We start from the raw sequence: 25,651 nt of genomic DNA, 5'->3' as shown, positions 1-25,651 counted from the left end.
ATTTCACGCCAGACAGTATCTTCTGGAATCGGCGGCCTTAGGGAACTTCTATTATCCAGGAAGCCGTGGGGGGAGATTTGAAGACACTTAGTGGAAATCTTAGGACACACAAGCCAAGAGCAGATTGAATCTGTCAGTTTTTAAAATTTTACCATTGAGAGTTTCTGATAGTGGGTACCGAGGAGGAATTCATTGACTTAAAGATTTCTTCCAACTCCGGCTCCGAGAAGATGGTAGGACCCATTTCCTTCCCCCCCCCGCCCCCTCCAAAACCACTTGGAAATCTCGCGATGGAGGGAGGAGGAGGTGAGGCGGGAAAGGCGTGGCGGGCTCCTGTGGGCGTGAGAAGGGGTGCGGGCGGGCCGGGGGCTCGCGGTCAGCTGAGGTCTCCACTGTCGAGCCGGTGGCCGGGCGGGTGGCTGCCCTGGCCTCCAGCCTGGCGTTCGGTACCCAGAGCTTGTGGCCGCCGCGCCGTGCCCGCGCCGGTTCTGGGGATCGTTGGCGGCGGGCGCGTTTCCCGGTGCGAATTCCTCTCTGCCAGAGACTGTTGTGGGCTCCTTAGGGCAAGTGACTCAGCCTTTAGCACGATGTTAAGGAATAGGGATAGTGGAGGCACACTGATGGATTGGAATCGCAGTTCTGCCGCTCTTCTAGCTGTGGCTTTGGGGAAATCCCTTAACTTCTTTGTCCCTCGGTTTCCTTGTTTGCAAAGTGACGGTGGTAACAGTAGTGCCTACCTTACAGGGCTGCTGTGAGATTCAAGGAGAACGGTGCCTGGCCCTTAGCAAGCTGTGTTTAAGTGTTGGTAAATCAATTAACATTTTGCACAAATGGCCCAGTAACTTGCCACGGTTTTACAGCTAGTAAGAAACAGAGTTGCACAGCCTGATGCAATGGGTGCCACACTCTTTTTTTCTGGAGACAAGACTAGCCCAGGCTGGAGTGCAGTGGCGCGGTCTTGGCTCACTGCAGCCTCCGCTTCCCGGATTCAAGCGATTCTCGTGCCTCAGCCTCTTAGGCATCTGGGACTACAGGCACAGGTCACCAAGCTCGCTAACTTTTGTATTTTTAGTAGAGACGGCGTTTTGCCATAGTGGCCAGGCTGGTCTCGAACCCCTGACCTCAAGTGATGTGCACGTCTAGGTCTTCCGAAGTGCTGGGCATGAGCAACCGCAGTGCCCGGTGGGTCCCACTCTTAAGCCCTGTATTATGCTGCCTCAGAAAGATCTAGGTAACCGCAGCTGTCCTCTGAATCTCTTATGCTGCCTTCCCGTGCGCCCTCCAAGATCATGACTTAATATTTGATAGGTTTAGATTTATTTGTTGAGGGGTTCCAACCTTACTTCTCCGCTACTGCCATAGGCAGGGACTTAGCTAATAAAGTTGTATTATTCCCAGACTTTATTAGGTACTCAGTAAATGTTGAAATGGATACATGCACTATAACATTTGACCCTGGCCTGAAAGTCAAGAACTGACTTGGCGCCTGTGTTCCCACCTACTCTGGGGGCTGAGGCAGGAGGATGGGTGGAGCCCAGGAGTTCAGTTTACAGTGAGCTATAATCCACCACTGCACTCCATCGTGGGCGACAGAGCGAGATTTCTGTCTCCAAAACAAAACAGGGAGGACTGATTTTGTCATTGGATGGTTGGTGATCAGTTAACTCTTTTTTTTTTTTTTTTTTTTTTTTTTTTTTTTTTTTGAGACGGAGTCTCGCTCTGTCGCCCAGGCTGGAGTGCAGTGGCCGGATCTCAGCTCACTGCAAGCTCCGCCTCCTGGGTTCACGCCATTCTCCGGCCTCAGCCTCCCGAGTAGCTGGGACTACAGGCGCCCGCCACCTCGCCCGGCTATTTTTTGTATTTCTTAGTAGAGACGGGGTTTCACCGTGTTAGCCAGGATGGTCTCGATCTCCTGACCTCGTGATCCGCCCATCTCGGCCTCCCAAAGTGCTGGGATTACAGGCTTGAGCCACCGCGCCCGGCCCAGTTAACTCTTAATGCTTGGCATACTTAAACGCGCTAGACATCTTCAAGGACACGTTATTTCACGTTAGCTTTGGCAATTCAGTGTTTCCTGAATTGGTGGCTTCTGCAATTCATTTGGCTCATTCGATTGTTGTGAAAAATAGAATGTCTTATGGCATCCTCTATGTAGTTTATTTCCTGTCAAAATACTGGGGAGCAAGAGGGGATTTTTCCTAGTATCAATAGCTCATGTATGTCGAAAGGACACAAATGACATTAGACTAGTATAAGAAAGGCTTTGTAAGGACATAAGAATATATGCTAAAGGGACATAACATATGTTGTAGTTATTAAACAGGTATGCATATACAAGTGCACAATGAACAGTCCTTACAAGTTGTGACATTCCGATATAAGCCCACTTTAGACATGTGGCTGGTTACTATTCCAAACAGGCTCCTTCTCTCTTCCTGACCTTTTTCTTTTGGCTTGAACTTGGATAAGAACCTTGGGTACCTTATTGTACGTCTGTCACTGCCTGTAGCTTCAGCTGATGCAAAGCTGCCACTGAAAATTGAAGTTTTTGACCAATATTAGAAGTCAATAAGCAAGCAGGGCCTAGACACAGTAGAAGTTAACCTCATCCTGTGTTTGATTTTCAAGGATGGACTCCTACTAAGTGCTCAAAGAAACTAGCCAGTGGCCACTGCCGCCATTATTTAATAGAATGGCTCCTTGTTCCAAAGAACACCTGACAGGAAGTTCTTGCCATTTATGTATATTGGATAGTCTGGGAGTCTGAACACGTTCCGTTAGCAGGATTTGTAGAAAGAGTCTTGATTTTAGTTTTGAATATTCAGGGCCTGATTTTCACTGGTAAGAATCAATACAGGGCCTGGCATGGAGGCACTTTGGGAGGCTGAGGCGAGAGAATTGCTTGAGCCCAGGAGTTTGAGACCAGCTTGGGCAACATAGGGAGACCTTGTCTTTAAAAAAAAAATTGAAAAAATTAGTTGGGTGTGGTGGCATGTGCCTGTAGTCCCAGCTACTTGGGAGGCTGAAGTGGGAGGATTGCTTGACCCTGAGAGGTCAAGGCTGTGGTGAGCTGTGATTGTGCTACTGCACTCCGGCCTGGACGACAGAGTGAGACTCCATCTCAGAAAGGAATGAATTGTTTTTGCTGAATGGAGCTAGCAATGTAGTCCTATGTTGGATGTACTCCTATACTGGATGTACATAGTAACTGCTTCCAGAGCTCCAGCAGTGGGTACGGATCTTGATTTCCCCATGCAAATGTTTGTGACGTTGCAAGACTTGCAGGCATGAAAACTTGGGACAGAAAATAGAACGATTTCATCAAGAGACTCATTGCCCCTGTGCTGCCTTTCTTAAAAACACAAATATTATAGTGACGTTGCTCAGAAAGTTTCATCACAGTGCGCGTAGAATAAAATACACACTGAGCCTGGTGTTCAGAGGCCCGTCTTCCTGTTTCTCTCTCTGCCTTCCTGTTTCTCTCTCTGCCTTCCTGTTTCTCTCTCTGCCTTCCTGTTTCTCTCTCATTCTGTGCTCCAGAAAGGCTTTCCCTGCCTTCCACACCGTGGCTCCAAGGCTTGCTGCTTTTGGCTCCAGCTCAAATATTCTCTCTGCCAACACCTTACTGGTCCTATTGTTGGAATCAGTCTTTTTCTCCACCTCTCTTGTATGCCTGTATCGTTTTGTTTGTGCTACAGCATTTCTCACAACCTGACATGTGTCTGCCTGTCCTGGACCCCACCTCTCATCGGCCTAGATGGGAGGCTGCGAAAAACAGGAACTTTTTATTGTATCTTTTGCTGGTTGAATTGAAAGGTACATATCTACACAGGTGAAATTCAATTTGGGTCATCTGACTTGTGTTTGTTTAATAAACTTGGTGAACAAATGCGTAAACAAAAATACAGCATATCCATACAATGGAATATTATTAAGCCGTGAAAAGAAATAAAGAACTGATACAAGTTGCAACATGGATGAATCTTGAAGACATGCTAAGTGAAAAAAGTTGCAGAAATCCACACACTATACAATTCCATTCCTTTAAGTCCAGAATAGGAGATTCTTTTTTTTTTTTTTTTTTTGAGACAGAGTCTTGCTCTGTCTCCCAGGCTGGAGTGCAATGGTGCGATCTTGGCTCCTTGGTTCACTGTAACCTCTGCCTCCCTGGTTCAAGCGATTCTCTTGCCCCAGCCTCCCAAGTAGCTGGGATTACAGGTGTGCGCCACCATACCTGGCTAATTTTTTTTTTTTTTTTTTTTTTTGAGTAGAGATGTTGTTTCATGATATTGGCCAGGCTGGTCCTGAACTCTTGACCTCAAGTGATCTGCCCACCTAGGCCTCCCAAAGTGCTGGGATTACAGGCGGGAGCCACCGTACCGGGCCCCAGAAGAGGGGATTCTTGAGACAAAAAGTAGATTAGTGGTTGCTTAGGGCTGGGGAATAGAGGGTGGATGCGGGAGTGGTAGCTAAAGGATAAGGGGTTTCCTCTTGAGGTAATGAAAATGTTCAAAAATTGACCGTAGTGTTGGTTGCATATATCTGAATATAAAAAGAAACACTAAATTGTCTACTTTAAGCGGGCAAATTGTATATGTATGAATTATATCTCAAAGCTGTTGAAAATTGAGCCCCTCCCTGCAAATGATAGTATTGAGAATAATACTAGCAATTAATAGTCATTACTTAGCCTCTTAGGCTTATGCTAAATGCTTTGCATACATTATTTACCTGTTCCAAGAATCCTATGAGGATAGTATTATTGCAAAAGCTTTTTTTTTTTTTTTTTTGAGATGAGGTCTCACTCTGTCATCCAGGTTGGAGTACGGTAGCCCGATCTCGGCTCAGTGCAACCTCCACCTCCCAGGCTCAAGAAATCCTCCAACCTCAGCCTCCCAAGTAGCAGGGACCACAGGCGTGCACCACAAGGCCTGGCTAATTTTTTGTATTTTTGGTAGAGATGAGGTATTGGCATGTTGCACAGGCTGGTCTTGAACTCCCGAGCTCAGGTGATCCACCCACTTCAGCCTCCCAAAGTCCTGGGATTACATGAATGAGCCGCTGTGTCTGGCCAATTTTGAATCATGTTTAAACAAATTATTTCTAAATTTTACTGAGGAGAAAACCATGCCTTAGTAACAACTTACCTTGTGTTAAACAACTAATTAAGTTCTGAGACTCCAGAACTGTGTGACCCAAATCCCCTTAACAGCTGTACTGTACAGTTGGAAAGTCCACAGGATAATTTCTTTATAGAGGGCGTGACAAATGTGCCTTGACTTTTCTTTCTTTTCTTTTCTTTTTCTTTTTTTTTTAATACCAGGGTATTGCTCAGTCGTCCAGGCTGGAATGTAGTGGTGTGATCATGGCTCACTGCAGCCTCAGCCTCCTGGGCCTAAGTGATCCTTCTGTTTCAGCCTCCCAAAAAGCTGGGACTGCAAGTGCATGCCACCACACATGGCTAATTTATTTTTTGTAGAGATGGGGTCTTGCTGTATTGCCCTGGCTGGTCCTGAACTCCTGGCCTCAAGCAGCCCTCCTACCTCGGCCTTCCAAAGTGCTGGGATTATATGCATGAACCACGGTGCCTGGCCAGCTTTTCTTAAATAATTAAATGCGTGACTACCATTTTAGCAAGTAGAGGCATATCTTGTTTTATTGCACTTTGCAGATAGTGCACTTTTTTATTGTTGTTAGAGATAGGATTTTGCTATTATTGCCCAGGCTAGTCTCAAACTCCCGGGCTCAAGCGATCTTCTGGCCTCAGCATACTGAGTAGCTGAGATTACAGGTGTGAACCAACATGCCCCATTCAGTAGTGTGCTTCTTACAAATGGAAGGTTTATGCAGCTCTACAAGTCTGTTGGCACCATTTTTTCAACAGCATCGTGCTCACTTTTTGTCTCTTACATTTTGGTAATTCTTGCAATATTTCAAATTTTCCACTATTTTTTATCTATTATGGTGATCCATGATCAGGGATTTTTGGTGTTTCTATTGTAAATGTTTTGGGGCTCCACAGACCATGTCCAAATAAGAGTGAACTTAATCGATAAATGTGTGTGTGTTCCTACTGCTGCACCGGCCATTCCTCCATCTCTCTCCATCTCCTTGGGCCCTCCTATTTCCTGAGACACAGCAACATTGAATTAGGCTGATTAATAACCCTACAGTGGGCTCCAAGTGTTCAAGTGAATGAATCACACTTCTCCCACTTTAAATCAAAAGCTAGAAATTATTAGGCTTAGTGAAGAAGGCAGTGGAAAACTGAAATAGACTGAAAATTAAGCCTCTGGCATCAAATAGCCAAGTTGTGAATGCAACGAAAAAGTTCTTGAGGGAGATTAAAAGTGCTACTCCAGTGAACACGCAAATGATAGGAAAGTGAAAAAGCTTTATTGCTGATATGGAGAAAGTTTGAGTGGTCTGGATAGAAAATCAAACTAGCCACAGCATATCCTTAAGCCAAAGCCTAATCTAGAGCAAGGCCCTAACTCTCTTCAGTTCTCTGAAAGCTGAGAGAAGTGAGGAAGGTGCAGAAGAAAAGTTTGAAGCTAGCAGCGGTAGGTTCATTAGGTTTAAGGAAAGAGCAGCCATCTCCTAAGCATAAAAATGCGAGGTGAAGCAGCAAGTGCTGATGGAGAAGCCGCAGCGGGTTATCCAGAAGATCTAGCTAAGATTGTTAATGACGGTTGCTGCACTAAACAGATTTTCTTTTTTTTCTTTTGAGACGGAGTCTCGCTCTGTCACCCAGACTGGAGTGCAGTGGCCTGATGTTGGCTCACTGCAACCTCTGCCTCCCGGGTTCAAATGATTCTCCTGCCTCAGCCTCCTGAGTAGCTGGGATTACAGGCGTGTGCCACCACGCCCAGCTAATTTTTGTATTTTTAGCAGAGACGGGGTTTCACCATGTTGGTCAGGCTGGTCTTGAGCTCCTGACCTTGTGATCCGCCCGCCTCAGCCTCCCAAAGTGTTGAGATTACAGGCCTCAGCCACCGCACCTGGCCAACAGATTTTCGGTATGGATGAAACAACCTTCTGTTGGAAGCTAGAGAGAAATCAATGCCTGGTTTCAAAGCTTCAAAGAATAAGCTGACTCTCTTGTTAGGGGTGAATGCAGCTGGTGATCTTAAGTTGAAGCCAATGCCCACTGGCCGTTCTGAAAATCATAGAGCTCTTGGCTGGGCGCGGTGGCTCAAGCCTGTAATCCCAGCACTTTGGGAGGCCAAGATGTGTGGATCACGAGGTCAGGAGATCAAGACCATCCTGGCTAACACGGTGAAACCCCGTCTCTACTAAAAAATACAAAAAAAAAAACACTAGCCGGGCGAGGTAGCAGGCGCCTCTAGTCCCAGCTACTCGGGAGGCTGAGGCAGGAGAATGGCGGGAACCCGGGAGGCGGAGCTTGCAGTGAGCTGAGATCCGGCCACTGCACTCCAGCCTGGGCGACAGAGCGAGACTCCGTCTCAAAAGAAAAAAAAGAAAAGAAAAAAAAGAAAATCATAGAGCTCTTAGGAATGATGCCAGATCTACTCTGCCTTGCTCTGTAAATGGAACAACAAAGCCTGGATGACAGCACCTTTTTTTACAGCACGATTTTTGACTATTTTAAGCCCACTGTTGAAACCTACTGATCAGAAAAAGGATTCCTTTCAAAATATTACTGCTCATTGATACCACACCTAGTTACTACTCAAGAGCTCTGGTGGCCGTATACAAGGACACGAATGTTGTTTTCATGCCTGTCAACACAGCATTCATTTTGTAGCCCGAGGATCAAGGGGGTAATTTTGACTTTTAAGTCTTGTATTTAAGAAATACATTTCATAAGGCTAGAGGCGCCATAGATAGTGATCACACTGATGGATCTGGTCAAAGTCGATTCAGAACCTTCAGGAAAGGATTCACCATTCTAGATGCCATTAATAACATTCATGATCCATGCGAGGAGGTCAAAGTATCAACATTAATAAGAGATTGGAAGAAGTTGATTTCAGTCCTTTTGGATGACTTTGAGACTTAAGTGGAGGAAGTAACTACAGATGTGGTCGAAATAGCAAGAGAATTAGAAGTGGAGCCTGAAAATGAGACTGAATTGCTGCAACCCCATGATAAAATGGCAGTGATGAGGAGTCACTTTTGATGGATGAGCAAGGGAAGTTGTTTCTTGAGATGGAATCTACTACTGGTGAGGATGCTGTAAACATTGTTGAAACGATGACAAAGAATTTAGAATATTTTATGAACTTAGTTGGTAAAGTAGTGGCAGAGTTTGAGAAAATTGACTCTAAATTTGAAGGAAGTTCTGCTGTGGGTAAAATGCTGTCAAACAGCATCACATGCCACAGAGCAATCTTTCGTGAAGGAAAGAGTCTATCAATGCAGCAAACTTCATTGTTGTCTTATTTTTAAAAATTGCCGCAACCACCCCAACCTTCGGCAACCACCACCCTCATCAGTGAGCAACTGTTAATGTCAAGGCCGGATCCTACGCCCATGAAAAGATTTTTACTTACTGAAGGCTCAGATGATCATTAGAATTTCTTAGCAATAAACTATTTTTTAAAAATTAAACAATTTTTTTGAAGATAAACCAGACCAAAATGTCAAGCAATAAAGGATTTTAAAATTAAGTTACATACATTGGTTTTTGAACAGTGCTATTGCACCCTTAATAGACTCCAGTATAGCGTAAACATAACTTTTATATACAGTGGGAAACCAAAAATATTTGTGTAACTTGCTTTATTGCAATGTCCACTTTATTGTAGTGGTCTGGAACTAAGTATCTCCAAGGTATGCCTGTAAGTTCCTCCGTAAAATGCCAAAATTATAACTGAAATTATTTAAAGCTTTTGCTTTCTATCAAATGCCATCACCTTCTTAAAGTCAATTTTCTTTACCACCGTCACTAGCATTAGCACTAGCACTAGTACTAGTAGCATTCTTCCTCCCACTGCCCTCTCCCCCGACCCAGTTGGTTTTCCACTATGAAATCAGTTCTACAACTCATGTTAAGGGTCTTCAGGAATCAAGAACAAAGCCGCGCTGAGTGGGGGATACTGGTGATTGGCTGGCTGCCCTGAGGGTGACCCGCTGCTGTTTGCCAGCTTTCTGTGTGTCTTGGGTTCAAATTTGTACTGCACCGGAATAGATTGCCATAGTTCATGGATGTGGTGGGAAGAAAAATGTCCTCTCCAGGAATGTCCACATTCTAATTCCTGCACCTGTACAGATGTAATCAATGGGCTTGAGATGGGAGATTATTTTGGATTATTTATGTGGGCCCAGTGTTATCACGAGGGTTCCTATAAATTAAGAGGGAGCCAGGCATGTGAGAGAAGGTGATGTCAGGACGGAAGCAGAGATTGGAGTGATGTGGGATCCAGAGCCTAGGAATGTGGGCAGCCTCTGGAAGCAGGAAGAGACAAGAAAACCTGCCTGAGGGCCCCAAGAAGGAACGCAGGCCTGCCAGTTCATTTCAGACTGACCTCCAGAACTGTATGATAACAAATGGTGATTTTCTTTTCTTTTTTTTTTTTTGAGATGGAGTTTCACTCTTGTTGCCCAGGCTGTAGTGCAATGGTGCGATCTTGGCTCACTGCAACCTCTGCCTCCCGGGCTCAAGTGATTCTCCTGCCTCAGCTTCCCAAGTATCTGGGATTACAGGCGTGCACCACCACGCCTGGCTAATTTTGTATTTTGGGAGTCCCGCCTTGGCCTCCCAGAGTGCTGGGATTACAGGCGTGAGCCACTGCGCCAGGCCATAAATGGTGTTATTTTAAGCCATTAATTTTGTGGCAACTTCTTACAGCAGTTATAGGAAACCTATAATTGCATTCAACTCTGTTCTAAGTGCTTTACCTCCATCCACTCATTTCATCCTCACAATATCTCTGTGACCCCCACTTTACAGATGAGAAACCAGGTTCAGCAAGGACAAGGGATTCAGGGTCCCCTCATTAATGAGGTGGCAGAGCTGGGATCCTAACTTTGGCTGGCTCTGGAGGAGTCCTGTTTTTACCTCCTGTACTGTGCTCCTCATTAATCAATTTTAAAATCAATTTCAAGTCAATATTAATTTCAAAACCCTGAGATCTCATTTAAATGCATTTTAAAGGACAAATCTCAAGAGGATATTTAAAGTACCATTCATTTCTTTGTAATCAGTGATTGGGGTCTGCATTATTTTGTGTTTGTGATAGTACTAAAATGATCTTATTTTTTATTCTTTTTGGATCTGTCGTAAAAGTCTCTTTATTACCATACTTATTTGAGATATTTGGTAAAACCTGATTTTTGTCTCTTCTATTACTTTAAAATTGTGTTGGTGAAACCGGATTGTAGATGCCAGACCAAATTTGATGTGGAATCCTTTAATTCTACTTGAAATTGGGTAATAATTAGACATCTTTATGTTTGTTTTAAAAATAAGACAACAGTGAACAAATAAACATATGTTAGCTCAGAACATAAAAATATGTAGTGCATGATTAAAACTTGTACTAATGGATATTAAATTAATAAATTGCTCAATAAGTTTGAGTACATTGTTTTCTAAGGATGACTCCTAGACACACAAAAAAATCAACATGTTGGAAAGAAAAGATTTTAGTCTTCTGGTGGTATTGAATAATGTTCTCCAAAATATCTTAATAGGATTTATTATGGGATCCTACACGTGGCATTTAGCTTGTATTCAGCTGAATTATCCTTTAAAAAGCATGAGTTTATTTGTCAATGAGAATTGTAGGAAAAAATACTCTCTTGGATTTCAGATTCGGTGCTATGTGTGTCTTTTCTGCTTGCTTTCATTCTAGGTATACCCCTAGAAACACTTACAGAAGAAAGTCAGTCAAGACATGTTCTACCTGCAAGTTTTGAAGCCAAGAGTTTGCAGAAAAGCAACTGGGGGTTCTTTCTTACTGGGCTTGTGGGTGGGACCCTGGTGGCTGTGTATGCTGTAGCCACACCGTTTATAACGCCAGCCCTTCGAAAAGTCTGTTTGCCATTTGTACCTGCAACTACGAAGCAGATTGAAAATGTTGTGAAAATGTTGCAATGCAGAAGAGGATCCCTTGTAGACATCGGTAGTGGCGACGGACGCATTGTGAGTTCTGCTAAAACATTTTAAGGTTTGGAACGAGAACTTAAAATTTCTGCTTTACATTTAGTAAGGCTTACACAAAGACTTACTAAATCTGACAGCTCGAAAGAGTGCTCATTTCATTTTGTGTTTGTTTGACCAAACTATTAAACTACCAGCATGTTTGGAATTCATTTTTCCCAGATGTAATTTGTTCTTAAAGGAGGAAGTGCGCTGTTGACATGCCAGGGGAAAAAGAACGGTTAACTGGGAATTATTAAATTGTCTGTTAAATACTTGGGCCGACAGAGGTGGCATGATGAGAAGAAACATGTTAAATCATGCAAACAACCCCATAGTTGTTTGCTTCTACATTTGTCTGTATTTATCCATGTATAAGTAATAATTCCTGGGGGGTAATATAGAGTTAAAATAAGAAAGAGCCAGTGATTAACCCTCACTAAGCCGAAGATCAGACTTTTTTAGCGAACTTCTCTCACTTGACCCCAGTTGGGCACCTATAAATAAAGACAAAAGGCCACTGACGGACAAGTGGGTGTCTCAGAGCAGGTTCCTCTGTGGGCAGGGTGGCACCATCCTTAGCCTTATCGCAGTGATGAGCTGAAAAGTTCCAGCAGCAGTGGGAAAGGCTGGTGCTATGGAAGCATTTAGTGTGAAGGCCAGCAGGACTCTCACCTTTCACCAGCTCCTACAGACATAGAGACTGATTTTGTGATTCTGAGCTAGAATATTCAGGAGGAGGTTAGAAAGTTAAGATATTTTTAATTTAATTTTTTTTTTTACTTTTAAAATCGTGTTAAGATACACATACCGTAGTGTTTACCATCTTAACCATGTGCAGGTGTACGGTTCAGGGTGGGAAGTACATTCACGTTGCCGTGCCACCGTCACCACCACCCATCTCCAGAACTCTTTCCATCTTGCAAAACTGAAACACTGCCCCAATTAAATAATAACTTTCTATTCCCCTCCTCCCCTCACCCTCAGGGAGCCACTATTTGTTTCTAAGAAATGTGTTAGTGGCCAGGTGCAGTGGCTCATGCCTGTAATCCTAGCATTTTGGGAGGCTGAGGTGGACGGATCACGAGGTCAGGAGTTCAAGACCAGCCTGACCAACATGGTGAAACCCCTTCTCTACTAAAAATACAAAAATTAGCCGGGCGTGGTGGCACACGCCTGTAACCCCAGCTGCTAAGGAGGCTGAGGCAGTAGAATCGCTTTAACCCGGGAGGTGGAGGTTGCACTGGGCCAAGATCATGCCACTGCACTCCAGCCTGGGCGACAGAGCGAGACTCCATCTCAAAAAAAAAAAAAAATATTGGTCTGTTTTCACGCTGCTGATAAAGACATACCTGAGACTGGGCAGTTTACAAAAGAAAGAGGTTGATTGGACTTACAGTTTAACATGGCTGGGGAGGCCTCACAATCATGGTGGAAGGTGAAAGGCAAGGAGGAGCAAGTCGTGTCTTACATGGAAGGTGGCAAGCAAGGAGAGAACTTGTGCAGGGAAACTCCCCCTTATAAAACCAGATCTTGTAAGACTTACTCACTATCATGAGAATAGCATGGGAAAGACCTGCCCCCATTATTCAGTTACCTCCTGCCAGGTCCCTCCCACAACACATGGGAATTCAAGATGAGATTTGGGTGGGGACACAGAGGTAAACCATATCAAGAAATCAAAGAGAAAGTTTTAAAATCCATATTTGTATGCTTTACGTATTTGAACGGTATCTTTGTGGTTTCTGAGAAAATGTTTTCTTGTAGCACTATAGTTACTTGGGAACTATCTTAGGTGGAACAGCTGAGTCAAGGGATGCTCCCTTAAAGAATGGGGCAGGACAGGACGGGCAGAGAGAACCCAGGACTGCCCCATATCCCTTCCACTCTCCGGAGGCTGGTGGGATTCCACAGTTGACTTTATTCGGATTAATTTCATTTTATTTTACCTGTTTTCAGTTTTGAGTGAATAGTCATTAACTACAAAGGAAATATGTAACTAATTGCAGATTTTTCATTGACAGATTATTTTTATTGCACATTATTACTTGTTCACAAAATCATCCTCCCCAACACATTCATTTCACTGCTGCTGTGCTAGCCCACTGATGGAGAGATGTAGTGGATTTTCGGCAATGTTTTGTTCAACCTCTCCGGGGGTTGGCTGACCTAGAATCAATTATGGAGGTGTTCAAAGTGAACCTGAATGTCTATTCTGATACTTGAGGTGAAATCTTTAACCAATCAAGAAAAAACTAAGTTACATAGGTTAACTATTACCTTGTCCACGAAGCTGTATCACTTTAGAGACACATTTTTAAATGATGTCTTAGTCACAGGAGGCACTTTTTGATTGGATGTTTAAACCATTGATAGGAGATATTCATATTGTTTGACCGTATATGTTCATTTTTTCTTCATATTTTGAATAAATCCTGCCTCTCTCCACAGGTAATAGCGGCTGCGAAGGAAGGGTTCACAGCAGTTGGTTATGAATTAAACCCATGGCTAGTTTGGTACTCCAGATACCGCGCTTGGCGAGAAGGTGTGCATGGTTCTGCCAAATTTTATATTTCGGATTTGTGGAAGGTATGTAAGGCAGAGAATGGCCCTAGAGAAATCCAAGGGAAAGTTTATTATTCAAAATTAGTATGACTGAGAACTGAAAAAATGTATTAAAAGAAAAATAATTAAAATCCATGTGAATATTCTGGCATAATGAAATGTGTAAAATTGATACATTTTGCAAATAGTCTCCTTTAGAGAGAAGCTTAAAGTTTTTATGTATAGGTCTTGTGAATTCCAAGAATTTATTTACTAAATTAGTGTGTTCTAATTTCTGTTTCTTACAAAATAATGAGATTTTTCATCTCATTTGGAAATCCTATAAATTATTATTGATAAATATTAGACTTTTCCATTTGTGTGCCTGTGTGTGTGTGTGTATGCATATTCGTATATTTAGAGAGACACAGAGATGGGTGCTAGAGAATCATGCTGTCATGGTTATTTCTTATCCTCATAAAGTATAAGATACTTCCAAATTTATTTGTACTCTAAAAACTCTAAAAATGCCCTGTAATTTTGCTTTAGGAATGTTCCATAAAATGCTTTTTCTTAAATAAGAATTTTCCATTGTAATATTGTCATCAGTAGCTTACAAAAATTCACTTGAGTTTTGCTTGCATTGTTTTTTTATGCCATATGTGCATAAACGATCTCTCTATAGAGTAAATAAGACTTTTATTGGGCAATAAGAATTTTAACTGGCAAAGCACATTTCCCCCCGGTTTTTCAACTGAAGACCATTTTATTGCACTTTTTTCACATAGTATTTTAGAGAAGAGGAGGGAGACTCAAATTTTAAGGATGGTTCAACAACAACAAAAAAAACCCCAGATGGTTCTGAAGTCTCTCGCGTTCTGGTGAAGCTGGTTTGGTGTAGAGTGGACTGGTGCAGGAACACGTGGCCCCGGTGCCACCAGCTGGTCACAGTGGGGTCACAGTGTGGTCACTAGCTGTCCGACACATGACCACTTGGGCGTGCCCTGCATGGAGTCGCCCTGAGGATGAGATGGGATGACTTACAGGGAAGCGTTTGGAAAACTGTGTAATGGATTGAATTAAAATGAATGAGAGCATGAATGTATTATTCTTTTCCTTGTGAAATCTTAAGGAGGGCCGCTCTTTTTAGGAATTTGTCAAAACCCACCGTTTGATAAAACGGAAAACTGCTACCCATTTCTGTGAAACAAGTTAAGCTTAACATTTGGCTTTTTGCATTTAATCTACCGATTGTTTTCCCACCTTGTTCAGGTTACTTTTTCGCAGTACTCGAACGTTGTTATTTTCGGTGTGCCTCAGATGGTGAGTACGCACTTTTCTGCTCTCTCTTTGGGGTTAGATGATGTTGAAGGCCCTTCCAGCCGCAACACCACCACTCACCCGTGTGATGGTGATGGCCTCCCAGAGATTTTAGGGAACACTGGATTTCAGTTCATTGATTTAATAAAATAATTCAGTCTTAGAAGTTTAATCAGGAAAGATTCAGTCATACTTTTAAACTTTGGCTTCAGATGAAATTCTCAATGATTTAACTAAGCCTTAAACATTCCAGTTTGGAAGCTGCTTTCTGAGGTCCCCGTGTCTAATGTAGTTGGCAGTTTTCACAGCCACTCACTTCCACTCGGCTGAAGTCGCTCTGGAAAGTTAATGGGATGTTCCCTCTGAATTGATCATTCCTCCCATTTGGCAGGAAGATAATTTTCTGGGTGGATGAGCATTGAGTAGTTTCAGTTTACCTCAGTTTACTGATTTGCTAAAGAATGGCATATTGAACTTTGATTATGTACTTTCAGAAGTGAAAATGCCACAGTACTGCACTGAAAATGGCCCTCCTTAGCCTTTGGAAAGATGGTCATGGTGGGAAGCTTTTACTGTATTGCTGGTGCGCAGACCATGGAAGGAAATCCCTTTTCACTTTTCAGTCTATCATTGTAGCCATCATAAAATTGGCAGAATTGGATGTTTGCTAAAATGCTGCAATATAGCTGATAGGGTTTTAAGTTTTTAAAAAGACAATTTACTTTTTTTTGTTTTTTTATTAATACCTGCATTTTTGTATAAGACATTTCAGTGCTTGAGAAATGTATTTCTACTACTAAGACCTTCAGTATAATGCCATATACTTTAATTTTAAAATATAATTTAGAAATGCTTTTGTAAAATACTCTTTTTTTTTGAGCCAGGGTCTTGCTCTGTTGCCCAGGCTGGAGTGCAGTGGCATGATCTCGGCTCACTGCAACCTCTACCTCCCTGGTTCAAGCAATTCTGCATCAGCCTGCTGAGCAGCTGGGACTACAGGCACTTGCCACCATGCCCAGCTAATTTTTTTATTTTTAGTAGAGGTGGGGTTTTGCCATGTTGGCCAGGCTGGTCTTGAATTCCTGACCTCAAGTGATCTGCCTGCCTCGGCCTCCCAAAGTACTAGGATTACAGGTGTGAGCCGTTGTGCCCAGTCTTGTAAAATATTCTTGAAAGTGACAGTATCCTGTACATTTATAATTCTCATTATGCCTAAAATTAAGACCAAACTTTGGTATCCAGCCTTTTCTTATAGAAGTGAAATGAGGTAGAAGGGCACACTCCCTGGTCATTTTTAAGAAAACTGATTGGGATCATAGATTGATATGTAATTTTGATGGTGATTTATTACCTGTGATGTTTGGGCTTTAGTTCTAAAATGGAATGTGTTCGCTTTTTGGAGACAAGTAACTTTAATTTGAATCCGTGCTTTATAGATAGAATGTTAGCATTTACTGGCAATTCCGTGCTGTGTGGAGAGGCAGGATGATGAAACCAGGGTTACTTGTCCCAGCGGGGGGGAGCAGTGGCCTTTGGTAGTCATCGTCACTCCAGGACCTGTGGAGCCAACTCCAGGTGCTTCTTACCATGTTTGAAGTAGACTGACTCACTTTTTGGAGCTGTTCAGTCAGGGGAAATAAGAGTCTTATTATTTATGAATACTTTTGTGATTAATGTCCATTCTTCTGTATGTAGAGAAATCTGAAATAAGGAACATGTAGCATTTCACTATTCCCAAGGAAAATGGGGAGCAGCTGAAAGACACAAAGTGTCCACGTTCCCTGTCATAACAGAGATCCGGCCAACTCGCCGTCTCCATGCCGGTGGGTCGGTCAGGGGTGCGGAGGCCAGGATGACTTCTGTTGGTTTGGAAGGCGGAGTGTTGTGTGTGGAGGGCCCCACTTTCAACCTTCATTAAGCTGTGTCTCAGCAGAGGCCATGAGGGGGCGGGGCGTGTGCTGTGAACCATGGCCAGCTGCGGCTGGGTGACTCCACAAAGCCAGCGTGCCATGAGATGTTCCCATGGCAGCTGATGCCCAGATGGATACTCAGTGAGCCAGGGGAGCCTTGGGGAGGTCCAGAGCCAGGAATCCCTGGGGCTGTAAACCCTCACCCCTGTTTCTGATACCAGACTGATGATCCCTAACAGCTCTGTGCAGTTGTAGCTCAAAATCAGAGGTGCTGTAGCAGTTCCACACAAGTATGTATCTAACTGAAAAGGAGCAGGAATCCCATTTGGATCTGGTCAAGCCAGTCCTGGGGTTGTAAACATCCACGTTTAACATGAGCTTATGCACCAAGAGCATCTTTTCAAAGTGCAGAGCAGACCAATCTTGTTCTCGTGAAAACCCTTCTGTGACTTCTTGCTGTTTTTAGGGATAAGGTCCAAACACTGTGGCCCTGAGGCTGGCGTGCAGTGGCCCTTGCTCCCTTCCAGCTTCCTCTGGGCCATGCTGCCCTCAGCTCTCTGTACCAGTCCTCCGTCCTTCTCTTGGCCCCTTGGACCTCACCATTGCTGCTCTTCCCAGAGCCTGGGGCTGTGTCCTTCCCTCTGACTGTGGTCTCCCTGGCTCTGGACTTCGTTGGTGAATAGCACTGACAATTTATGGGCCAGCTGTCTTTTCCTCTGCAAGGCAATTTTTTTTTTTTTTTTTTTTTTGAGACAGCAGAGTCTCACTCTGTCGCCTAGGCTTGAGTGCGGTGGCGCATCTCAGCTCACTGCAAGCTCCGCCTCCCAGGTTCACGCCATTCTCCTGCCTCCGCCTCTCGAGTAGCTGGGACTACAGGCACCTGCCACCGTGCCCAGCTAATTTTTTGTATTTTTTTAGTAGAGACAGGGTTTCACCATGTTAGCCAGGATGGTCTCGATCTCCTGACCTCATGATCTGCCCGCCTCGGCCTCCCAAAGTACTGGGATTACAGGCTTGAGCCACTGTGCCCGGCCTCTGCAAGGCAGTCCTTGATGCCAATGAGGCGAGCTCCAGTGGCCTGCTTTAAACTCACATAGTATCTTGTTGCCCTGTCCTTAGATGGGTTATTGTGCATTTCTTTGTCTGAAGGCTTCGACAGTGCTTGCTGTGTGCACTGCACCATCAGCTCGGGGGTAGGGAGCAGGCCTGTCCTCTTCCAGCTGGCCCAGGCCTCCAGCACTGCAGCACTGGCACAGGCATTGCTTGGTAAACGGTCGTTGAATGAATGAATGTGGTCTGAGTATACCCAGTATTTATACTTTTCCCAGAAAGCTATCTACTTTCATAACTTCAAAGAATGACTAATTTAATTTTAGTTACAAATTCTGTTCTGAATTTTTTTTCTTTTTTTTTTTGAGACAGAGTCTCACTCTGTTGCCCAGGCTGTAGTGCAGTCATGTGTGATCTTGGCTCACTGCAGCCCCAGCCTCCTGGACTCAAGCGATCACCTGCCTCAGCCTGCCAAGTCACTGGGAATACAGGCGTGTGTCACCATGTCCGGCTAATTGTTTTAGTTTTTGTAGGGACGGAGTCTCACTATGTTGCCCAGGCTGGTCTCGAACTCCTGGGCTCAAGCATTCCTCCTGCTGCAGACTCCCAAAGTGTTGGGATTACAGGCATGAGCCACCATGCTTGGCTGTTATGAATTGATGAACAAAAATATTATCATTATGTTCTAATAAAGAAAAATAACTCATAGCTGAATAACTTTTTCTTCCTTCCTTCGTTCATTTGACAAGCGTGGCCACTATAGCAAGCCCTGTTCTAATCACTTGGAATATTTCAGTGAGTACGAGAGAAAACACGCCTGCCCCAGGTGCTCATATGCTAGTGGGGAGAGCAGATATTACATGAGACGCCTATAGAAGATGCATCATACAGCAGAAGCAAAAGTGCTGTGGAGCAAAGCAAAGCAAGGGTGGGGTGGGGCAGGGATAGGATCCCTGCAAAGGTGACCTTTGAGGTTAGGGAGGGGGCTTGCAGGGAAAAGCGCCTTGGACAGGGTCGGGGGCAGTGCGGCAAGCAGGCAGGTATGGCATGAGTGTGCGTGGGGAGGTCAGAGAGGAAGCAGGATGGGAAGGACACCAGCCCTTGGAAGGACAGAAGCCTTGAGTGAGCAGAGAGGAATGCATGCAGGGCTGGCTGGGCTGGAGAAGGGTCACAGGCTGCCATGTGGAGGCAGGGGTGGGTACAAGCTGGGAGACAGGTTATAAACTCTTGCAGATGTCCAGGCCATGGAGTAACTGGTGAGAAGCATCAAATTCTGTGTGCATTGTGAAGGTAGAATCCACAGGACTAGCTGGCAGATCTAACATGGGGAGAGAGGCAAAGGCGGGGTCACAGGTAGCCCCAGGGTGTTGGCCCAAGTTACTGGAAGTTTGGAGTTGCCTTGGGAAGTGGAAGCTTGTGTCTAGCACCTTAGACCACTGGGCCATCCTGCCACATGCTTGGGGTTGCCTTGAACTATGCTGGGGAAGGTGCAAGCGGAGCTGGCTAGGAAAGTCAGCATGTGCATGTGATGTTTGGGTGTGCATGACATCAGGCTGGCAGTGGTGGGTGAGAAGGAGTCTGGGGTTCGGGCCAGAGAACGGGCTGGAGATGTACGTTTGTTGGGTATCAGCACACGTGAAGCCTGGGAGTAGCTGAGATTCCCTGGGGAGCACGAGGATGAGCCGTTGAAGACCTGAGCTCTGGACCCTGGCATTAGAGGTCTGGGAAATGAGGGGCAACCAGTAGGACTCGGAGAGGGGAGCCTGGGGAGGAGGAAGTGCCAGGAGTGAGTTACCCTGGTGGTCCAGTGAAACCGGGGTTCCTGGGGGGCGGGGTGTGTGTGTATGGCAGGGCTAGGTTATCTTATACCTTTGAGAACTATGTTTAAAATTTTGTAGACATAATTAGAATAGGATGAGTTCATGTCACTTTGAAACCTATAATTGTATGAATAATTTTGAATTCCATTAGGCAGACATGACACATCACGGCTTCTCTTTGTGTATAATATCAAGCACCAGATTCGTTGCATATTTATGTGTAATTTAGTCAGTTAATTTCTTATGATGGAAATAGCTCCTTTCATTTTTAGGTTTATCTTGACTTAGCATATGACAATCATTTGGAAATAAAAGAAACTATAAAAGAGAAAAGAATAATAGCATCATGAATAAGTTTACAATTATCTTTTTTATGAACAAAATTACCATAAGAAATCTCTGATATTTTGGAAAAACACATATTGTTTCATTCTTTGCTTGTTTAATTTTTCCCTCAAGGAACACAACTTTTTTTTTTTTTTTAAATCCTATACTGGCTATTGAAAGAATAGAAATTCCTCCATCCTTAATGGAATTTATTCTGTGTTATCTTGGCATTGATTCTGATGAACAATTAGAATTTGGCTCATTCCAGCCATAGGTCATGTAGAAGAGTTTTTCTAAGCACTTGTATAAGATTTAGGTCAGGACTAAAACCATCATAGAAGCCCTATCAATTTGGTCTTGATTTAATCTGTTTTTTTTAGAGGAGTAATTTTTGCTTAGATCTTGTTTTCTAAATATCACTTCTTACTAAGAGGAATCAGGAATCTTTGAGGAAAAGGCTGAATCAGGGCTGTGGAAGGAAGATACAAAAGCCAGGAACATTTTATTGAGCCAGAATGTAAGGAAGTGCTCACAGTATTTGATAACAGCATGTCCAAAGGACAGAGAAGCCAGCGGCAAGAGCCTCCCAGTGGCCAAATTAGGACAATTCGAGCATTCGAATACACAAGGACAGTAATGGATTATAACCTATCAAATGAAATAAGAATATAGGTGTTTGTCCTTACAGCAGATTGGTAGACAAGAAGAGAGAGAGGCAGAGCAGGTGAGGGGAAAGCCCTGCCTTATGGTAGAGTGCCAACTGTACGTCTAGAAGAAAGGACAGAATTAGCAGATTGATTCAGTCCAGAATTGTCCGTGATTGCTATTTGATTCAGGCCAGAATTGTCCGTGATTGCTATTTGATTCAGGCCAGAATTGTCCGTGAGTGCTACTCCAAGTGTGGGGACTGTCTGATGAGTAACAGGATTCACATCAACCCGAAGCATCTCCTCACAAACTACTCATTATAAAAGGAAAAATAGCAACTGCACAGTGGAGACACCGGATTCCACCTTGACTGTGTGACTGATGCCATCATCAAGAGCAGAAGGGCCTCCTGGGTGTCTGGAGCCCTGCTAAGTTCACAGCCTCGCAGGTGGGGTGTTGCCAAAGACCACACACTGCACTGCTCATGAGCATACATCAGAGGACCCACCGCCAGGGCCGCTCGGTCCAATAACTGAAGAATGTTATTGTCACAGAAACCGAAGGAAGACTGAGGAGCTGTTTTCCCTCTAAGGAGACCAAAGGAATGCTATGGCTAAGCGCAAAAGTGATCCTGGACAGGATCATACCTTTGGGAAATGTTATACAGAACATTACTGGGACAATGACAGAATTGCAGTGTTACTTGGAATTACTATATTGGAATACAATGTTAAATTTCCTGAAGATAACTGTGCTGGGATTATGTATGAAAATATTTTTCTTAGAAAATACACACTGAAGTATTAAGGGAGTAAAGGAGCATATTGTATGCAACCTTTTTTCCAATGGTTTAGGAAAAAAAATGTTCAAAGAGAGAGGAAGAGAACAAATGTGACAAAATGTTGAAAATTGGTAAACCCATAGGCCAGGTGCAGTGGCTCACGCCTGTAGTCCCAACACTTGGACAGGCTGAGGCGGGCAGATGGCTTGAGCTCATGAGTTGAGGACCAGCCCAGGCAACATGGCAAAACCCCATCTCTACAAAATTAGGAGGTTGAGGTGGGAGGATGGTTTGAGTCCAGGAGGCAGAGGTTGCATTGAGCCAAGATCGCACCAATGCAGTCCGGCCTGGGTGATAGACCTTGTCTCAAAAAAAAAAAAAAAAAAAAAAGTTATTGAACCTGGGTATAGGTATACAGGAGTTCTTTGTTCTTCTTTGTTCTGTTATTGCAACTTTTCTGGAAGTTTGAAATTATCCCAAAATAACAAGTTAAAAGAAGAAAGTAGAAAAAAAGTATTTTTAGGATGTGAAGGTGGTAATAAATTTTTAGGACCTGCAGATAAATTTTTAAGTAGTTGTTAATTTGTTGATGTAATTAAAATATCAGTGCTTTTAGCAAATAGTAAAAACTCTTTTCTTTGTTGGTAGATTGACAACAAAATGGTACAACAGTGGTATAAGTTAGGCTAACTCTTAAGAAATCCATTATTAGTACATTATGGGTACATTTTAAAAAATTATGAAACATTTCATGGTATTTCCAGTTGGTAGAATAGTGTGTGTTTTTTCATGGTCTAACTATACTACATTTCATTGACTGTAGATCTTGATTTTAGGATGCACCATTGCTATTGAGAAACAAAAAAAATTGCTAATTATAATTCTAAGACAGTGTTGTGTGATGTGTCCTGATTTCAGAGATGTTAAAAATGTGGAAAAATGTAGGCGCAGTGGCTTATGCCTGTAATCCCAGCACTTTGGGAGGCTGAGGTGGGCGGATTGCTTGAGCCCAGGAGTTTGAGACCAGCCTGGACAACATAGCAAGACCCCCATCTCTTTAAAATTGTGGAAAAATAATGTCTTAAATGTAGGAGACAAGGTATATTGAAGTGTTGAACTAAATTATTTAAAACTGCTGCTTCTTATAATTGCTGCCACATCTTGATTTTATTGAGAAAACTATAAATCTATGATAGACATCTGCTAAAAATGGCACATTTTATAATTAATACTAGAAGATGTTCTTACAACTGCTGTCAGTGTATCTTCTGTATTTTAGTGGATTGTTTGTTCATGTGTTTGTGTCCCAGAGTGCTCTTTTTAACAAGTAGTAATTTTTGCTCAGGTATTTTCAGGGACTCTTAAGTACAGAAGAAATTTTGGGATCATTTCCTCTGACTCACTGCTCACTAAAATAATAGCTGTTATTCCCCACAGATGCTGCAGTTGGAGAAGAAACTTGAACTTGAACTTGCCAATGATGCACGAGTCATTGCTTGCCGGTTTCCCTTCCCACACTGGACTCCAGACCATGTCACTGGGGAGGGGATAGACACAGTGTGGGCATATGACGCGAGCACGTTTAGAGGCCGTGAAAAGAGACCCTGAACATCGATGCATTTCCAGCCGCCCATTCAAGCATAAACTTTACTGAGAGTGCTTTTCCGAAATGTCCTAGTCTTCCCCGATCTTGTAGAGACTTACAGCTGTGTCCTTAGAAAGGAGCATAATTGTCTTTGGTTTGGAATGAGAAATTACCATTACTTTCCTTAACTGTTGGAGAAAACAAACAGAAGAAAAACAGGTAGATTTAAAATCTGCTTTTGATGCTATTTTCTTAAAAAATGTACTTACTGCCTTTTCATGCACCTGGATGCATAAAAAGATGAGTAAGTGATGGTCATGGTTATGGGCAGGAAAGATGCCAACAGCTCTTCACATCATAAACAATATGGCTCAATGCCTCAATAAGGAGAAATGATTTTTAAAGACAGTGCAGCCGTTCTTCGCCGAGTGTGGTCAGGGTTTCCTGCTTCAACAGTGCTTGGATGGAACCCGGCGCTTGTCCCCCATCCCTGCTGGCCACCCATAGCCAGCCCTCCGTCACCTCTTCACTACGCCCTCCGACCGCCCCAAGGCCCCCGCCGCCACTCCAGCACCGCCTCCTGTCCTTAGCCTCCGCCATGACGACTGCGTCCACCTCGCAGGTGCGCCAAAACTACCACCGGGACTCAGAGACCGCCGTCAACGGCCACATCAACCTGGAACTCTAGGCTTCCTACGTTTACCTGTCCATGTCTTACTACTTTGACCACGATGATGTGGCTTTGAAGAACTTTGCCAAATACTTTCTTCACCAATCTCATGAGGAAAGGGAACATGCTGAGAAACTGATGAAGCTGCAGAACCAAGGAGGTGGCCGAATCTTCCTTCAGGATATCAAGAAACCAGACTATGACGACTGGGAGAGCGGGCTGAATGCGATGGAGTGTGCTTTACATTTGGAAAAAAATGTGAATCGGTCACTACTGGAACTGCACAAACTGGCCACTGACAAAAATGACCCCCATTTGTGTGACTTCATTGAGACACTTTACCTGAATGAGCAGGTGAAAGCCATCAAAGAATTGGGTGACCATGTGACCAACTTGCACAAGATGGGAGCACCCGAATCCGACTTGGCAGAGTATCTCTTTGACAAGCACACCCTGGGAGACAGTGATAATGAAAGCTAAGCCTCAGGCTAATTTCCCCGTAGCCATGGGGTGACTTCCCTGGTCACCAAGGCAGTGCATGCATGTTGGGGTTTCCTTTACCTTTTCTATAAGTTGTACCAAAACATCCACTTAAATTCTTTGATTTGTACCATTCCTTCAAATAAAGAAATTTGGTACCCTCCCCCCCCAAAAAAGACAGTGCATATTACCAAATGTTTGCAGTCTCCTGTCCACTATAACTTTGTTCATACTTAAGTTTTATCTCTTTCCTTTTTGTACTTCATGGCAAAATTAATTTTCTGAAGGATTCAGAGAGGCGTTTATATTTTATAACATTTATTAGAAATAATTTGTTCCGGCCAGGCGCGGTGGCTCAAGCCTGTAATCCCAGCGCTTTGGGAGGCCGAGACGGGCGGATCACGAGGTCAGGAGATCGAGACCATCCTGGCTAACCCTGTGAAACCCCGTCTCTACTAAAAAAATACAAAAAACTAGCCGGGCGAGGTGGCGGGCGCCTGCAGTCCCAGCTACTCAGGAGGCTGAGGCAGGAGAATGGCGTAAACCCGGGAGGCGGAGCTTGCAGTGAGCTGAGATCCGGCCACTGCACTCCAGCCTGGGCGACAGAGCGAGACTCTGTCTAAAAAAAAAAAAAAAAAAAAAAAAAAAAAAAAAAAATAAATAAATAAATAAATAATTTGTTCCATCACTAAATTACTGTATTTTGTTGAATCTAAGCTGTATATACGTACATTTGTATACATGTATGTGTAAATGTAAGCCCAACGTGGGTTTGGATTCCAGTTTTGTCATCAGCAAGAGGCCTTGAACCTATGACTTACTGCCTCTGAGCCTTGGCTTTCTGTGTGTCTTTGCCATTGGGATAATGGTACGTGTAACAGTGGACTGGGTACCAATTTCTAAAACTCATGACACCTAGTCCATAAATGGTGTTTGTTATTTTAGACACTGAGAAAAAGCTTATTCACAGAAGTTGCAGATTATTTCTGCTGGTCACTTTTTTATTTCTTGAGAGCTGCCACTTATTTAATATTTCTCATTTATGAGAAAAGACTTGACTGATTTAGATAAAAGACGAATTAATGAAAACCTTTGAATGTGAGTAGACAAGCTTCATATATCTGTAAAATGAATATTGAATGGTAGCCTGAGTCATTTGTGCTTATCACAGAGAAGAATTGAACTCCCAGTCATATACCTGTAACTGAAATACCATACTGTCTTAATGGAGATGTAATGAAGTAAGATGGTCACATCTTTAACTAAACTTATAAAAATATGGTCAATTTGATAATTTTCACTTAAATGAGAAACATCTGGGGCACATTCATTCATTCATTCAACAGATATGTATTCAGTGTCTACTGGAGAAGAATCTCTGAGATTCTGCGGTGAATAGACAGACACAC

The 25,651-nt window shown here is 43.4% G+C and overlaps 1 protein-coding gene and 1 pseudogene across 5 annotated transcripts; both read left to right on the top strand.

Annotated features, from left to right (window-relative positions):
* The first annotated feature begins 10 nt into the window (after positions 1–10).
* On the top strand, positions 11–24,437 carry ATPSCKMT (ATP synthase c subunit lysine N-methyltransferase). 5 transcript variants are annotated; one of them, XM_073993145.1, is made up of 5 exons: positions 11–233; positions 10,821–11,110; positions 13,559–13,696; positions 14,924–14,974; positions 22,945–24,437. In XM_073993145.1, exons 2-5 carry the CDS (start codon positions 11,054–11,056, stop codon positions 23,113–23,115), a joined length of 417 nt encoding a protein of 138 aa, XP_073849246.1. In that variant the 5' UTR covers positions 11–233; positions 10,821–11,053; the 3' UTR covers positions 23,116–24,437. The 5 variants fall into 5 exon arrangements, with proteins under 5 accessions (XP_073849246.1, XP_045249474.3, XP_073849245.1 ...); XM_045393539.3 differs by lacking the exon at positions 11–233 and adding an exon at positions 275–306 and having other exon boundaries at positions 13,559–13,652; XM_073993144.1 differs by lacking the exon at positions 11–233 and adding an exon at positions 275–520.
* Positions 23,532–24,437, top strand: LOC141406958 (ferritin heavy chain-like; annotated as a pseudogene).
* Positions 24,438–25,651: the final 1,214 nt, after the last annotated feature.

This window comes from Macaca fascicularis, chromosome 6, assembly GCF_037993035.2.
Source record: "Macaca fascicularis isolate 582-1 chromosome 6, T2T-MFA8v1.1".
Classification (NCBI taxonomy): domain Eukaryota; kingdom Metazoa; phylum Chordata; class Mammalia; order Primates; family Cercopithecidae; genus Macaca; species Macaca fascicularis.
The sequence above is the reverse complement of the archived record's forward strand: the minus strand, read 5'-3'. Positions and strand labels throughout refer to the sequence as shown.

Excerpts from the sequence above, each read along its gene's own strand:
- ATPSCKMT (XM_073993143.1), top strand. Across the intron at positions 11,111-13,558 it reads GTAGTGGCGACGGACGCATT|GTAATAGCGGCTGCGAAGGA; the intron begins GTGAGTTCTGCT and ends CTCTCTCCACAG. Across the intron at positions 13,697-22,944 it reads ATATTTCGGATTTGTGGAAG|ATGCTGCAGTTGGAGAAGAA; the intron begins GTATGTAAGGCA and ends TATTCCCCACAG.